Genomic DNA, 16,062 nt, shown 5'->3' with positions numbered 1-16,062 from the left:
AACAGAGGATTGCACTGTTTTCTCAGGGCTGAATTCAGGAGGCATATTAAGGAACATCAACATCTGCCCTCAAATATATATGCTGAGAAATTTCCAAATGGTAAACATTAACGTGACTACCAAAACCATAACTCAAACATACCAACTATCTGTAACCAACTAATTACACAGAATTTCAGGTCTTGCCAAGGGTCTCCTAAAAAGGTTATACAAGGGACAGCAACAAATGACTGTTTATATGGTGATCTAGGTCACCGAGTTGTCTCCAAGCAATCACCTTCAGATATGTACATTCCCAGACAATCATGGATACGTACTGAATGAACCCATGATACAAGTATTATTATATTTACGATATATATACTGCTTTTAAAAATGGTTGGTGTCATGTGAACAATCCATGTGCTTGCAAACTCTCTCCTCTCCCTCTTCCCTTGTCCACTCAACTTTAAGAAGTTACTTCTGCTTTTGCTGAACCAATGGATTGCTATTACACTTGAACCAGCACACTATAGTTTGCTCAAGCCCTACAAAATGGGATTAAACTGTAATTTATTAAAGCAGAGCACACAAGGGGAATTGGAAGGAAAGTGAGTGTTCAAGCATATCACCTGGACACATAATGCCAAACTATGATTTAAGTTAAGGAACGATGAGTATAGATTTAACATATTTGTATCACATTCAGATATCCTTTTAAATCAATGTTGCATTGATGGTATATCGTAGACCTGGCTTTGGAATACTTTACCAAATCACATACATAAGAGACAAACAAATATACTGGTGATCATAACTGAATATTAGTGGTAACTATCTGTGTATACACAGCGAGAATTTGCAAGTGGTGGTTTTCAATGTAGAAGGTTCAATTTTTGAAGTCTGATCGGACAGGTTTCATCATTCTGGTATAATCCCTGTTCCTAAAATGTCCACACTAAAAAACAACAACGGATGGGTGGGGGTGGGGGTAGAGTTGTAATCTAGCAGTATTATTGGAAGCAAGAGCTGCATGATAGCTTTGTAGGAGCAGTCAAATTTGTGACCACAAATTACAATCCAATTCGGTAGAAATAATTACATGTTGTAAATTCTATGAAAGATGTACTTGTGCTTCTGTGAATACATACAAAAACCCTTGCTGTAGAGATAAATGAATGTAGCCTTTTATCAGTAATTCAAAACTAAGTCTCAGAATTGCATTTAGGAAGAGAAGAGCTCCTTCTGACCTAGGTTCTGATCACAAACAATTCTGCATTAGAAGCTAAATTCCTAGGCTGTTGCTTAAAAAAGAATGTATCAAAATTCTACTCATCACCAATTTCATAGCACACAAGCAATCTGAAAAGGGTGCTCATGGCATTATTGTAAACAGCAAAATTGCATAATTTGATTCAGGCAAGTGAATAAGCACATCTACCTTATCTGCAGCTACCCCAGAGGAACCTGCTTCCTTAAGGATCCTCAAGATACAACTTTTTCAAATACAGAAATGTTTAATTGAATAATTTAACTGAACACATGCATCTTTTGATCCATATTGCAATCCCAAAACACTAACACCACAAACACTTATTAGATTAAAGGTAAGGCTATAATAAGTAGTAAGGGTATGATTTAAGAATGACAGGACTTAACTTTGCTTTTCTTAAAAACATAAAGATTATTTCTTATTGAGGCCCAAAGAACACTAGCTAACCAGCCACGAGTCAACAGACAAAAGTATCTAGCAACTACCTGAGTACATTAAAAATGAATGTACCCAAAAGCCTTTTCCTTAATGTTCTCTGAAATGTGAAACTAAATATTTTTTAAAATTAGCAGGACAATCAAGGCTTTCTTTTTTAAAAAAGACATTTTGCTGAAGCTCTTGTAGGGTCTCTTCAAAAGCTTGTAGTTGATGAAGACATGCCTATACCACACACAGCAGTATGTTGCCCCTTTTGTTTAAAGGGAACTACCTGCATTTTAAAACACCAAAAGATTGGTATTTCTTAAGACATGCAACGTTCTCTACCAAGAAGGATTAATCAGTCCTATAGCACATTAAAAAAAATTGATCTTGTTTCATGAAATCTACAAAATGAACTTCCCCAATGGTTATATTTAAGGTAACATCATGGTGCCTATATTTTAAACTTACATTTCTAGCAAAAAACAGGAAGAAGCTTCCTCACATTGGTGCTTCACAGCAGAGTTGCACACGTTTTAGCTGCTACTTAAGAGCAGAGCAAGCAACTCTTATCGCCCACAACCACATCAGAAAAGATTCATAAACTTGTGGTGCAACAAAAAGAAAAATTAGCATAATTTGTGTATCGTTTTTAAAATAATTGCAAATGTTAACGGGACATGTTACAATAATCCTACAATAGTCACATTCTAGAATCATTATCAAATGTGTAATATTTAAATCAGCCTTTGGCGGGTGGGGGGTAGATCATGACAGGGACATGAAATATACATAAGAACTTTGGAGCAGATGTGCCATCTGTTTAATTCAAGAAAATGGACTGCAAGAAATCAATTGCAGTCATATTTTAAAATATTAGCATAATGTGCATTACATTTTATGTACTTAACTGCATACAGAAATTGAACCTTGTACTCCGTTGCTCCCTTTGTGTGATAGTTCCACTGAAGTATGATAAGCTGCTTACAGAACTGAAGTCTACAGCTTATTGCTTGTGGGCAAGGCATGGCATACTATGCTTGCACAGCGTTTGAGCAGCTTGAGAGAAAAAAATGCACATTTTATGTGTGTGTGTATTTCCTGAGGAGTTCATTTCAAAGTTGCTCAACCCACCTGAACTAACAAGGATGTTGCCTGTGCTTTTATAAAACAAAATGCAGTCAATATATACAGCATTTAATATGAACTGAAACAAGAACAAAACCCCTACACTGAACCTCTGTGCCCTCTAAGATGTGCACACGTGCGCGTGCTCACAAGTCTTTCGATTTTGCTCAGTTAATTTTAGATCCTGCTCAGGTTGAATTAGGAAGGCCCCACTCTGAATGCATGTGCGCACACAGTCGCTTGATACTGCCGCCCAGAACAAAACTCATTCTTCACAGAGATGAAAAAAATTAAGAGGGACCACTACACTGAACTCTGATTCTACATCTGGAAATGAGATTAGGCAGCAAATTCTAAACATGCTTGCTCCCTTGTAAGCCCCACTGAAACAGTGGGAATTACTTCCAAATAAACCTGCATAGGATTGTGCTACATGCATGCTATTTAGTCTAGTTATCAATGGCAATGGCAGTCTTCCTGTGTTGCTGAAGCAGAATAACGTACCTGATATTTACTATTACTGTTCTGTGAATCATTTGCCATATAGTACACTCCATTAAAACAGGTGTTCCCAACCAGTGGTACTCCAGATGTTGCTGAACTACAATTCCCATCATCCCCAGCCACAATAAATTGTAGCATTAAAAAAATGACTTCAAAGAAGGAAAAGAAAAAAGAAACAAGACCCTCCAGACACCCTTCCATTAATGTATACAAACTCCAAGAACTTACAAATGTAGGTGACTTTCAAGCAAAACTGTAACAATGTGTTTAGGATAAGAAGGGGAATACCCAGGAAAATCCCTCATAGGTAGCAACAGCCCATTTCAGCATTAGTGCTACAGATGCTACAAGTGTTAAACCTTTCTGTGTCTGTAACAAACAGCAACCAATCCCCCTGAAATAAGAATCTGAGAATTTCAACTGAGAGACGTCCTTCCGCCAGTGCTTAATCTCATTATTTTTCCTTGGTTGCAGCAAATGTCTATTTATAAAATATTCAACTGCATTATGAGATATAGCATGACATAATACAAATTGTGTTCACTTTCCAAAAACATTTCATTCTGATCCATTTCAGCAGTAGTTTTCAACTAGCCCATTCCCTTCAAGACGCTTCACTTTTAATCGAGTTCACTGATCACTAATCAAAATTTACCTGTTCTCTAAAAAAAAAAAATGTATGAAATCAAATGGAATACCTTTGCCACCCTAGATTACTTCAGTGAACTGTTTCCTGAGCCAATGTTTATTTGGCATTTCATACCTATATATATTGACTATATATCACTACAGTGGTAACAGTTAGTTGTCATTCTGTTTACAGCATAGGTAAAACAATCATAGCTGACAAGCAATAATTTGTTATGGTAACAGAAGGTTGCCTTTAGTTGTACACAAATTTTAAAAAACACCATTGGTATTAATACTAGGGTAGTCTAAGCATCCTTTCCTCAAACTTTGTATTTCTGAAATCAGTAGTACTTGGTTTGGAGGAAACATGTTTAAGACTGAACTACAGTCTTATGAGCACTGCAGTCTGCAGCTCTTAAATAAAGCTCTTCCTAATCTTGCACCGGTTGCAAGATCTCCCCGCACCAACCCACAGCACAAACTGAGAGCAAATAGACCAAACGTCTCTTGCAGTGGCAAGGCTACACATTGAAGAGTGGAAACAGGAAATTTGAATGGCTTCATTTATGTAGTCAAGGCATTTCAGCCGAAACTGGGTCCTTCTCTCTCTCTCATATTTACATTTGAAACGCGTGTTTCCTGTCTCAAGAACCACCACAGGGCAAACTCTGCCATGTCAGTAAGTTTAAGCAAAGCATACCACACCACTGTCTGTGTGTGTTTGGAGAGTTTTGCTTCTTAAAAAAAACAAGAATAGGCACGCATATCTATACATTGTTTTCTCTCTCAGTTCTGCATTTTCAAGCGGCAGTGAGGCGGAACAAGGCACAGGGGTGCGGGGGGGGGCGGGCGGAGGAGAGAAATGGCTGTGGGTTTCTCTTAACTACGGAGAACACCAGATCGAAGGTAGAATCTCAAGGGGAACAGCGCCTGCGATCACCAGATTACGAATGTGAATTTCAACAAGGTCATATTGTTTGCTACGCGCGTCCCCCCAGACCTCAGTCAGGACTTCACAAGTGCACCGCGACTGCGGAGCCTGCTGCTCACATCGCAGGGCTGGAGAATAAGCGGGTTTAGCAGCACTGCAAGTGAACGGCTGAGAGACATCCGGTCCGGGGACCTCCTCCTCCTCCACTCTCAACACCACCACCACCACCACCGAGACAAATTCAAACTGCAAAGCCCCTCTGCAGTGGCGGGGCAGCTCGGAAGCAGCCTTCAGCCGCCGCCAGCGTCCATTCGACACACACTCTCCTCGCACGGCAGCGGCACTGAACCTCGGAGGCACAAGCCACAACCAAGGGGGCGGGGAGCCGAGAGGGGAAAACACAACGAGGCAAAGCGGCGAGGGGAGAGCGCAGGCGGTCCGGGGCCAAAACAATGCTGGGAAGCAGCCCAGCGTGCACGCTGACCTGCACCCGAAAGCGGCCCCTGGCAACGAGCCGGACCAAAATAATAATAATAAATAAATAACCCCACAAAAACCAAACCCCCATCAACTCCTCCGAACTGGGGCGGCTTCCCTCGCGTCGTCGCAAAGCCAGGGCAACCCGCATGCAGCGCGCTCCCTCCCTCTGCGCCCTCTGTAGGGGTGCCCAGAGCAGACCTCCGCTGCCTGCCCACGGAGGAGCGGGGAGGACGGGGGTCCACGCAGCGGCACACTCCCCCGCTGTCTTTCTCCAAGAGGCCTCGCCCCACGCCCGGGAGAGCCCTCCGGCCGGTCTCGCAAGTGTCACCCCCTGCACCGCCGCCCGCCCCATATATGCGGACCCGCAGCAGGCAGAGACCCGGCCTCACGCGACCCCCGTCTGGCTTACCCGGTTGGGGCTGAAGGGGGCGGCGGCGGCGGCGGCTCCGCGGTCCTCTCGGCGGTGCCCGCTCCTACAGTCTGGCTCCCGGCGTCCGGCGGCTGGTCCTGGGAGCCGGCGGCGAGGAAGCAGCGGCTGGGGGACGCCGCGGGGCTGCCGGGGGTGGAGCGCGGCGCCGGAGGCGCAGGCTGGACGGCCAAGGAGGAGGCGGCGGCGGCGGCAGCCCCCGAGAGGCAGAGAGGCAGCGCCGGACATTCGGCGGGCTCCGGCAGCCCGTCCAGCTCCACGCTCCGCACTTTGCGCAGCTGCTTCCGCCTCCAGTCGGAGCGCGGCTCCCTGCAGTTGCCTGCCGAGTCTCTCGTCGGGAGTCCTCCAGCAACGCCGCCGCCGCCGCTTCCAGCGCTGCCGGTGCCGCCGCCGCTCCTCACAGGCTTCGGGCTCCGGGCGGCTGCAGCGGACGACCCCGAGGAGGAGGCGGCGGTGGCGGCGGCTTCGTTCCCCGACGATAATCCCACCGAGGAGGACATGCGATTCGCCGCCGCTGGTCCTCCTGCCGCCGCCATTTTCTCTGGCAGGTCACATCGCCTCCCACACTCGCCGTCAGCCGCACCGGGCTCTGATGGGAGAAGAGAGAGCGAAAATTCCCCGGGCGGGCGGCACGCAAGCAGCGTGGGCTGCGCTGCTTGCGTAGCGGGGGGGCTGGGCCGCTGGGCGGGCCCAGGTTGTGGGAGGGAAGAAAGAATGAAGAAAGGAATGAGGAGGCGGAGGCGATAGGTAAGCTGATGGGCCAAGACTAGGCGCGCGCCGCTGAGCTGCCCGGTCGGACACTCTCTCAGCGCCTCCACTGGCCAGCCAGGTATTGCCCTCTGGCTCTGCGATGGACTCAGGAACCCTCGTCGCTCCCTTGTCTCTTTTCCCCACCGTCAGCCCTGGCTCTATAATCCGCTGCACATTCTAAAACACAAGTTGGAGGAAGATGCTCCGGTTTTTACGTTGCGAGTCCTTTTGTTGACCCTTAATGTGGACAAGCGCTAAAAAAAAGAAAAAAGGAGATCTGTTTCTCCGTATATTCTTTACATGTTTGCTTTCCCCGTCTCTTTTAAATGACGGATAGACTTCTGAGAAATATATGCTGGGTGGGAAAACACAACCAAAGAGATTGGAAGAGTGTGACCGCTTCCTGGAGATAATCTCGATTTGAAACGTGTGGTGCGGCTCCTTATCAACAGCATTAAATGAGGACTACACCGCTTAGTCCTATAGCAACAGTGGGCTGATTCGTGCATGTACATCACCGGATGACTGCAACACCAAGTGAGTGACTTACATGCATGAATGGACTGCCAAATATAGCACCACAAGCAAAGCATCCGTCTCCCCTCACATGCCTCGAACAAAATTATTTCAGTGGATCATATTTGTACCATCAGCCACCAAGCTTTGTACAAATATAGAGAAATCTGCAACTCAAACTCATACAGAGTTAGGTAGGTCAAACTCACTGGCCAGCATCCTGACCAGTTGGACATGACCAAGCACCACTGAAATCAATTAGATAAGTTAGTCATGACTAACTTCACTCCTATTAATTTCAGTGGGACTTAGTCATGACTAACTTGGTGTTTAAAACATTTTTAAACCGTCTTTGACATGTGTAACTGCATAGGACTGATCTGCAAGTGATCTAGGAACATAGGAAGCTGCCATATACTGAGTCAGACCCTAGGTCCATCTAGCTCAGTATTGTCTACACAGACTGGCAGTGGCTTCTCCAAGGTTGCAGGCAGGAATCTCTCTCAGCCCTATCTTGGAGGTGCCAGGGGAGGAACTTTTAACCTTCTGCTCTTCCCAGAGCAGCTCCATCCCCTGAGGGAAATATCTTACTGTGCTCACACATCAAGTCTCCCATTCATATGCAACCAGGGTGGAACCTGCTTAACTAAGGGGACAAGTAATGCTTGCTACCACAAGACCAGCTCTCCTCTTTACATATATGAACTAGGCCCTCATAACAAAATGGTTCTGGGTATTAAAGATTTGCCTGTTTCCATGCAGATAAAAATCTAGCACTGGCAGCTGCAGATCTACTACCTCTATACTAAAGAAGCCTCTCATAGTCTCCATGTTCCTAGCATTCTTCCCCTTTTTCTGCACAGGCTTAATCTGATACTCTGAAGCAGTTGTGTTCCTAGATCTTTGTCTTCTGCAAGACCAGTGCATTTGGTCAATGCTCAGTTTCTTACATTAGAGGGGCTCATTCCTATCTGGAAATTATGACCTCTCACCTGGAAACCCTTTCCCCTAATCCTAAATGAAGAACTGAACGATTAAGCTCCTAACAGCAACATGACAGCAACAATCACACAGCCAGTTAAGAGCTGTTGTTTTCAATTAGCCTTTGCTGACTTCCAGCCCCCCCACCCCCCATCAGCCATGTGACAAGGTGCTGATGTGCATGGCATTGCCACATGCTGAACTCAGCCTACCTCAGAATCTGGTAGGGGTGTGCACTGGGGAAAAAAAAAATCAGTTTCCTGTTTCTAGATCACATACTGCACAAAATTCCATGCACGTTGTAGTAACATACATGCAGTTGTGCAAGTGTGCTCTTGCGCAGATGTAAAAATGGCACAAATAGAGCTGTACAATAGTAGGTCATTGGAAATAATAGTTGTACTATTATGCAATTCCATTTGCACAATTTTTGTGTTTGCACAAGATTGCACTTACACAACTGTATCAGTATCTGGTTAATATTACTAACATTCCACTAAGAAAAGCGTTTACATCTTTTTTGTTTTCAGACTACGCCTTCAGCATATCTTGAAGGGAGATTTAATAAACTCCCAGTGGAACAGCGCCTTTGTTCTTGTGGCACTGGCCAAGTGGAGCACACCATCCACTATATTCTCTCTTGTCCTATTTATGATGACATCAGGGGAAAACACTGAAAATAGATAATATTAAAGGGTCAGATATAGAACATTTGACTTATCTTCTTCTGGATGTGATTCCACACATCAGCCGTCAAGTCGCCACTTTTGCTATGTTTTCTTTTAAACTCAGAAAGAAATTTGTATGTTCTAAAATGTAGCATTGGTTTTAGCCCAACCTAACTGATATCACATCTTGTATTTCTTCTTTTATGTTATGCTATGTTATAAGCTGTGTTCATAACAATACATGTATTGCTTACTAACTGTGTGCATGTTACATTACACGTATAGAACTTTGCATAGTATGTCAGCCATTATTATTTTTTGTGTACAATTATCTTGTTTGAGTCTTTGTGCATTTGGGAGAATTGTGTTCACGGCATCATGAAAACTGCTCACTTTTCTTTGCTGATGTGTCAATTTTCCTTTCCCATTTCTCCTGTTCATGCCTTGCAGTTTTCCAGCCAATTTGGTTGAAATCTGCAGACTTATGAAGACTCTTCCATGGTTGCCAAATATCAAACAAATAACATCAACTAGACCCATTTTACAGATGGCACACCTGCTAGAAGCTTCCCATTGATTTCAGTGAGGGAACCAGCTCCAATTCTGGTAGCTGATGCTCCATCAAAGGGAGCTAATAACAAGAGGTATTCTCTTGGTAGCTGGGAATCTCTCCTTAGTGTTTTGGAGAAGACAGAGATCAGTAGATGACCCATCCCTCCAATCACCCCAATATAAGGTAAACAATAGGATCATCTGAACATCTTCTGATGAAGTAGGCTCCTACCACAATAAGCCTGTTGACCGGGCATCATGCCTGATAACTGGCAGAGTCACTTTTTAAAGTGGTGGCTTTCATATTTTGCAGGGGGATAGCAATTGCCCCTATTCATCCCAGCATAGAATCACTTCCAGTAGCTGTTGCTGGTGTATCTCTTATGTTTCTTTTTCCTGTTGTGAGCCCTTTGGGACAAGGACCCATCTTCACATTCCTCTTGCTCTGTAAACCATGCTGACAACTTTTGTTGTTGTTGAAAAGTGGTACGTACATATTCTAAATAATAATAATTGCTATGCACACTTATCTGGAAATAAACCTGCCTAGATGCAGTGGAATTTACTTCTGAGTAAATATGCCTAGGAATTGTGCTGCAGTCCAGTTCATCTCAAAGGACCCTTAGGTTGGATCTTCATATGCTACAGATTGAAATGGTAGAGTCCTGAGGTGATAGAATTGACCGTACCACTTTTTGCTGCAGTGGCAGATCACATTTTTGAATACTCCCTGTGCAAAAACTCCCTGCAGGGAGATGGATGGACTAGAGCTTGTCTCCCAGATGTGCTAATTTTTTAAAAAAATATCCAGGCAGTTGTTTGTGTGTGGCATTCATACATGTCCCCCCACACCTGCAGTCTAAAATGGATCAATCCATTCTACCACTTCCATTCTATCACATCAGGACCATCCCATTCTGCTTAATTTAATTTTACACCTCAATCTTAAGCCTCTTCTAGAAGTAAGTTCCACCAAAAGAAACAGGACTTATTTCAGAGTAGCTGTACACAGGATTAAGGGGTTAATTGTTTTGCTGAAGAATCAAAAGATTACAAAGTGTTTTGATGAAGTAGCAAAACAGGTGTACAGCTCAATCCTATACATGTTTATTATGAGTCCCACTGAGTTCACATTTCCATGTAAAAATGCATGGGATTAGAGTCCAACACAGGTATTCCTCTGACAGAATGCATTCAAGATCAGAGCAAGATGATATTTCTCCAAAAACTGAGTGAGATCAATAGGTGTTTTTCCTATTTGATGTATTTGGAAATGCAGCTGTTAAGTTTTTGTTTTGTTGCACAGCTGCTTCCCAGCTATCATTCTGTACTACCTTAATTTTTACTGAACTCAATGATGTATGCAGTCCGATCACCATGGCTTTTTGTTGTTTTTTAAAGAATGTAAGGCTGTGTCCCTATACTTTTTTGGGAGGAAGCCCTATTGAATTCAAAGAGGATTTACTTCTGAGAAAATAGGCTAAAGGAATGAATCACCATTATTCTTGCAGCATGAAAGGCACTGCCATTTTATCAAGGGTAAAAACAAGTATTGTCAACAGTTGTGTGAGCGATTCCTCAGTCATCCCCATACATCAAAGGGCATGCCCTCCTTTTAATTATTAGATTTGCATCCTTGAACTTTGCTGAGCCACTGTCATTGACTAGTCCTGCACAAACCCATGAATAGGCAGAGTGGCATCCTGACATTGCAACTCGGCAATCATGTAATGCAGCATTAGAGTGTTGTGCATGCCAATCCCATACTTAGGCTCTCTGGAATGTCATTTGATAGTCTCCTCTGCCCTTTCCTCCCATCTGCCTAGAGAAACAGTGATGAGGTGTGTCTCATTTGTCCTTACTGTTTGGAAAAATGAGGGACCTCAGCATCTCCAACAAGTTTGGTCAGCATGGCATTCCATGTATCTAACAAGTGAAGAATTTGCTCCCTTGTTCAACACTGTCAGAGATTTGGTCAATCCAGCAACATAATGCCTATCATTGACAAGTTCCTCTTACAGACAGAGCTCAAGTCTGTATCAGGACAAAATGTAACTGAAATGCATAATGCATAATGCATCAAAACACTATGGGTACTGCAGCCCCCAGGCCCCCACTCTCCAGAAGCCTCTGATCTTGAACAATTTCTGTAGTTCAAGAAAAATGCAGCATATTAACTGTAATCTAGACAACTGTCTTTAGTAGAATATCTTGCACCATGACCCAAACTGTCAAACAACTTGAAAAATAGCCTGGTCGAAATGTATAATTTTTGATCTTATGGAACTGTTGTCCTTCCTTTCAATCATATTGATTTCAGCCATGAGCAGAAATGTTTCTAAAAAAAAAAAAAAAAAAACATCTTTTTATGTGGTGTGATGGCCACAGTGTGTGATGTTTTAAAAACTGACCATATGCAGGAACAACAGGAACAACAGATAAAGGAAACAGGGCAAATAGATTGTTTAAGAAAATGTAGTATATGAGGACCAAACGTCAATGGGTGGCTTCACACATAATGGCAGCAAGTAAGTAGGGGGGAACTGTCAGTTCCTGGCAAGTTCATGCGCCTGATGCAAGCAGGTACTCACACTCTTTTCTGTCATCCAAGCCCAGAAATGTTGGGTGGACAATGTCTGGTTCCCTCTGCCACCTGGCATCCTCTGTTAGTTACAAATGTTGGGAGGATGTTTGGTGGCAGGGAGAACCCAACATTTCCAGAATTCAGTGGTGCAGAAAGTGAGGTGGAATTGCAGGTTGTGCCTGGAGACTGGCCAGAAGTACTCCTTGCCAAAAGTACTCCTACTCACTTGCTTCCATTAGGTATGAAGCCACCCTAAATATGATATGGGAGTTCTGTTACTGGAACTCCTGAAGTCTTTTTCAAAAATTAACCATGAGGTTCCCAGTTTGAATTGGGGCCAATCTGATTTTCCCATTGTCCAGCAAACCTGTTATTAGCCAGGGGGGGGGGGACTTATGGCACGGTTGGAGGGTGATTTGGAGTGGAAAAGGCTTAGGCCCTTTTCCATGGTCTTGATCCCTGTGGCTGCATTTTGAAAAAGAACACCCATATCATGTCTAGTCTGGCTTGATGGACTGTGCAGAAAAAACACTAATAATTTAAGTTTGAAAATATATTGAATTAATGCAGGACTTATATCTTACATACGAATGAAATTGTATGCATTTACTTGTTTTGCCCATAAAACAGTGTATTAGACACATACAGCAATTCCCTCGCTGCGTGCCAAATGCAGTAGTTAGACATGAGGTGCGACTTCTTAGGCTTGAGTCATGTTATTGGCGTTGTATGATTCTGTTTTGGCTAAAATTGGTTCTTGTTCAAGGGGGATTAGCCTCCTTAATAATGATGGATGGCCACAAATTTAAATGGAAGTCTTTAGTCATAAATAAATTAACTCATTACGGACTTTCCCCAGTTGAATTAATTGACCTAGGACTAGATCAGGCCACAAAAGTGGTTAAACAACGCATTTTAGATATAGAACTACAGGGTGAATTGGCTGGCCTCAAGAGTGGTATATACATAGGGAACCAAACTATCAACTTTAAACCAGCAGAATATTTAAGTGAGGTATCTCTGTCTAAATTTAGGCATGCTCTTACTTTAGCACATCTTAATCAGGGGTGTATCTAGGGTGGGGCAGGCAGGGCACATGCCCCAGGCGTCACTTGAAGGGGGTGCCATTTTTAAAAATGAAAAAAAATAAAAATTAAAAAATGGCTGCCGAAAACAAAATGGCCACCATACATGCTCAAATGGCCTCTGTGAGGCCCTAGGCCATGCCAGGCCTTGCAGAGGCCAATTGAGCATGAGCAGTGACCATTTTGTTTTCAGCGGCCATTTTTAAAATAAAAAATTCTTTTTAAAAATGGCCACTGCACATGCTCAAATGGTCCCTGTGAGGTCCTCAGCCCAGGATGGGCTGCAGCGGTGAATTAAGAGGCCAACGTGGGGAGGGGGAACCTTTGCAGACCCCTCATGGCCTTTAGGAAGCCCCCCAAAGGGGCTACAGGTTAAAAAATAATAATTTAATTTAATATAAGTTACCGTACACATATTCAGTTTGGCACTATGTACAGAGAATCAGGGCTTGTGAATATTGAGCTGAAGCTTATGAGTTAGGATTGTATTGTGATAAGTGAGTTAAATGTGATGTGTCTTGTGATAAGTGAGTTAAATGTGATGTCTTGTGATAAGTGAGTTAAATGTGATGTTTTAATAATATGGCTATTAATGGTGAGTTTGTCTTTGAATCAGTGTGAAATCCTGAGTATGAAGGCCCACTGGGAGTTTCTTGCTCTCTTGCTCTCATTTTAACTGTCTTTCTGAAATGCTAGGATATATTCCAAGCAGTGACACAGTTTACTCTGCATATCCTTTAATTATTTTCAGAGTATCTGGGAAAAGTCAAATTCTCCATTTATTTTTAAAACTTACGTAATAGTGATGCTACAATGCATAGTAGGGAATTAGGTAGGCATTTCTGTTTAGTTTTCCAAGTACACCTCCACATAGTATTTGGGTATTTCATGAGCCCCAGTAGACTGAAATTTGTAGTTTTCCAGCATTTTTGGTCTGGCTATGTTCAGTGATAAATATTTTTTGAAATATTAAAAGATTAATGAGCTTGACTTGTATTTTTGAGCTGATATTATGGTAAGGTTATCTAAAAGATGGGTGTCAGATGTTTGGAGGGGGGTGCAATTTCAGTGCTTGCCCTAGGTGCTATTTTCCCTAGATACGCCTCTGAATGCACTACTTACAGCGGTTTTTGATGGCAGGTTTGGAGGGATACCTTTTCCCTCCCAACTGTGCCCATGTGGCACTGGGGCCATAGAAACTACTTCACATGTTATCCTATATTGTGTTTTCTATAAGGATATTCATTTAAGATTAATATCCCCTCTATTGGAAAACTTCTCTGGACGTCCTAATGACTTTTATTTAATTTTTTTATTAGCAAACACAAATAAGGAGATTATTTGCAGAATGGCTAAATTGTGTTATATTGTCTGTAAAATTCGTTCTGAGTCTATGTAACTGTACTCTTTTACTGGTCAATGACTGAAATAAAAATCTATCTATCTATCTATCTATCTATCTATCTATCTATCTATCTATCTATCTATCTAGTTTTGCCATTGTTAATTATGGTTTGGAATCCTAATCCTAAACATAAGGTTGTACACATGACCAAATAAGCACACAGGGCAGAGGGCTTGTGGGGAGGCTGGCTCCCCATACTTGTGCAATTTTGGTCCCTCGGCTCTGCTGCTCACTCAACATGCAATTGGTGCCACGGTGAGCAGCAGATCAGGGAGCTGGAAGAGAAATTCCTTGGACATCCCACAATGCACGGCACCAGGTGCATTGAGGGGTCCTCCCTCAGCCAGGTGCTCTTGCCGCCCAGCTCTGTGTGTGCGTGGGCTGCCACAACCCCCAAACCCGGAGTTAAGGGTGCACTTGTGCCCTTAAACCCAGGTTAAAGCTTGGGGTAAATTCCTGATTGCACACTCAATCCCAGCAGTGCACACGGGCAGCCAAACGCAGGTTGGGCTGCCCATGTGAATAGCCTCATTTCCTTGTACATAAGGAAGATATATTACGATAAATAAAAGATTGCTGCCAGAAATGGCATATATTCAGTTACATATGTTCCTCCATGAATATGCTTAACATTGAAAAGTACTTCAGTTGGAGCACATTGTTTTTGTGCTCTGTCCTTTAAAAATATTGGCTGACATTCCAAACTAACCAATATATCAGTTTTCTGTTGTATGAGGAGGGAGATGCATTTTTAAAAAAAGCAATCTATGAACTTGGAACCTCAAGCATGCAGGTGCTCTTTCCAGAGCGGCCCCATCCCCCAAGGGCAATCTCTTACAGTGCTCACACGGAGTCTCCCATTCAAATGCAACCAGGGTTGACCCTGCTTAGCAAAGGGGACAATTTGTGCTTGCTACCACAAGACCAGCTCTCCTACCCACCAACTTGTCACCTTGCACATCACAAAAGCAGCCTCGGGAGCTTGATGCTCCTCTGGGTCCAGTTTTAGAAAGTGTGGGGATTCGTGCAGCCGCAGTGCTGTTAGTGTATCCCTAAACAATGCAGTCACAAAGGCTCTCGGTTTCTTGATCTCCAGCTGGTTGTTTTAAGCTTCAAATATAGTACCTTGGCGTAACTTGAAACTTGAAACAGTTTCCAGCATGTTACTTCCCCCTGAATTACAAGTGGCGACACACAGAGCTGTTTGGGTAACATAAGCCTCTGGCCTGCAGCCTCAGCTTGGTGTCATGCGACATTTGGAATGTAGCGGCAGTTGTGGAGAGAAAGTTATATTCAGGAGTTATATTCATCGCAATCTGACGCACGTTAACTTGGGAGTAAGTCCCATTGGTTCCAACAAGACTTGCTTCCCAAAGAAAGATGGGCTGACACACTGTGCAAGTGTACATCAGCCCACTAATGTTATATGCTCACAAATGATGTGCAAATGAGATTACATAAGAGTAAGATATTATTTCCCATAGGCTTACTCTTGTGTAATGCAATGTGAGCAATTTTTGCATTTGTGTGATTTACACAACTTGCGCGCACACAATGTTATTGGGCTAACATACCCTTGCACAGTATGTCAGCCAGTGGGAATTTTTTTCAGCCTACTTTTTGCATGGAAAGTAGTATCCTTATGAAATTGCCTTGCTGTCCATCCGTGGGTCATAGTCCCCCAACAACTTCACATTGCCTGTACCCATTTGCACCAGATGTGGTATAGATGTTGTGTCACATGGGGAC

At 43.2% G+C, this 16,062-nt stretch overlaps 1 protein-coding gene across 1 annotated transcript in view; it reads right to left on the bottom strand.

Annotated features, from left to right (window-relative positions):
- Nucleotides 1-6,379, bottom strand: part of MAP3K1 (mitogen-activated protein kinase kinase kinase 1) — a 98,301-nt gene extending 91,922 nt beyond the window's left edge. Inside the window, exon 1 of the mRNA XM_053299308.1 lies at nt 5,755-6,379. Within this exon, the coding sequence (XP_053155283.1) occupies nt 5,755-6,308 (554 nt within the window). The 5' untranslated portion in view covers nt 6,309-6,379. The remainder of the gene's footprint in view (nt 1-5,754) is intronic.
- Nucleotides 6,380-16,062: the final 9,683 nt, after the last annotated feature.

This window comes from Hemicordylus capensis, chromosome 2 (genome assembly GCF_027244095.1).
Source record: "Hemicordylus capensis ecotype Gifberg chromosome 2, rHemCap1.1.pri, whole genome shotgun sequence".
Lineage (NCBI taxonomy): Eukaryota > Metazoa > Chordata > Lepidosauria > Squamata > Cordylidae > Hemicordylus > Hemicordylus capensis.
This window is presented reverse-complemented; position numbering and strand designations above follow the sequence as displayed.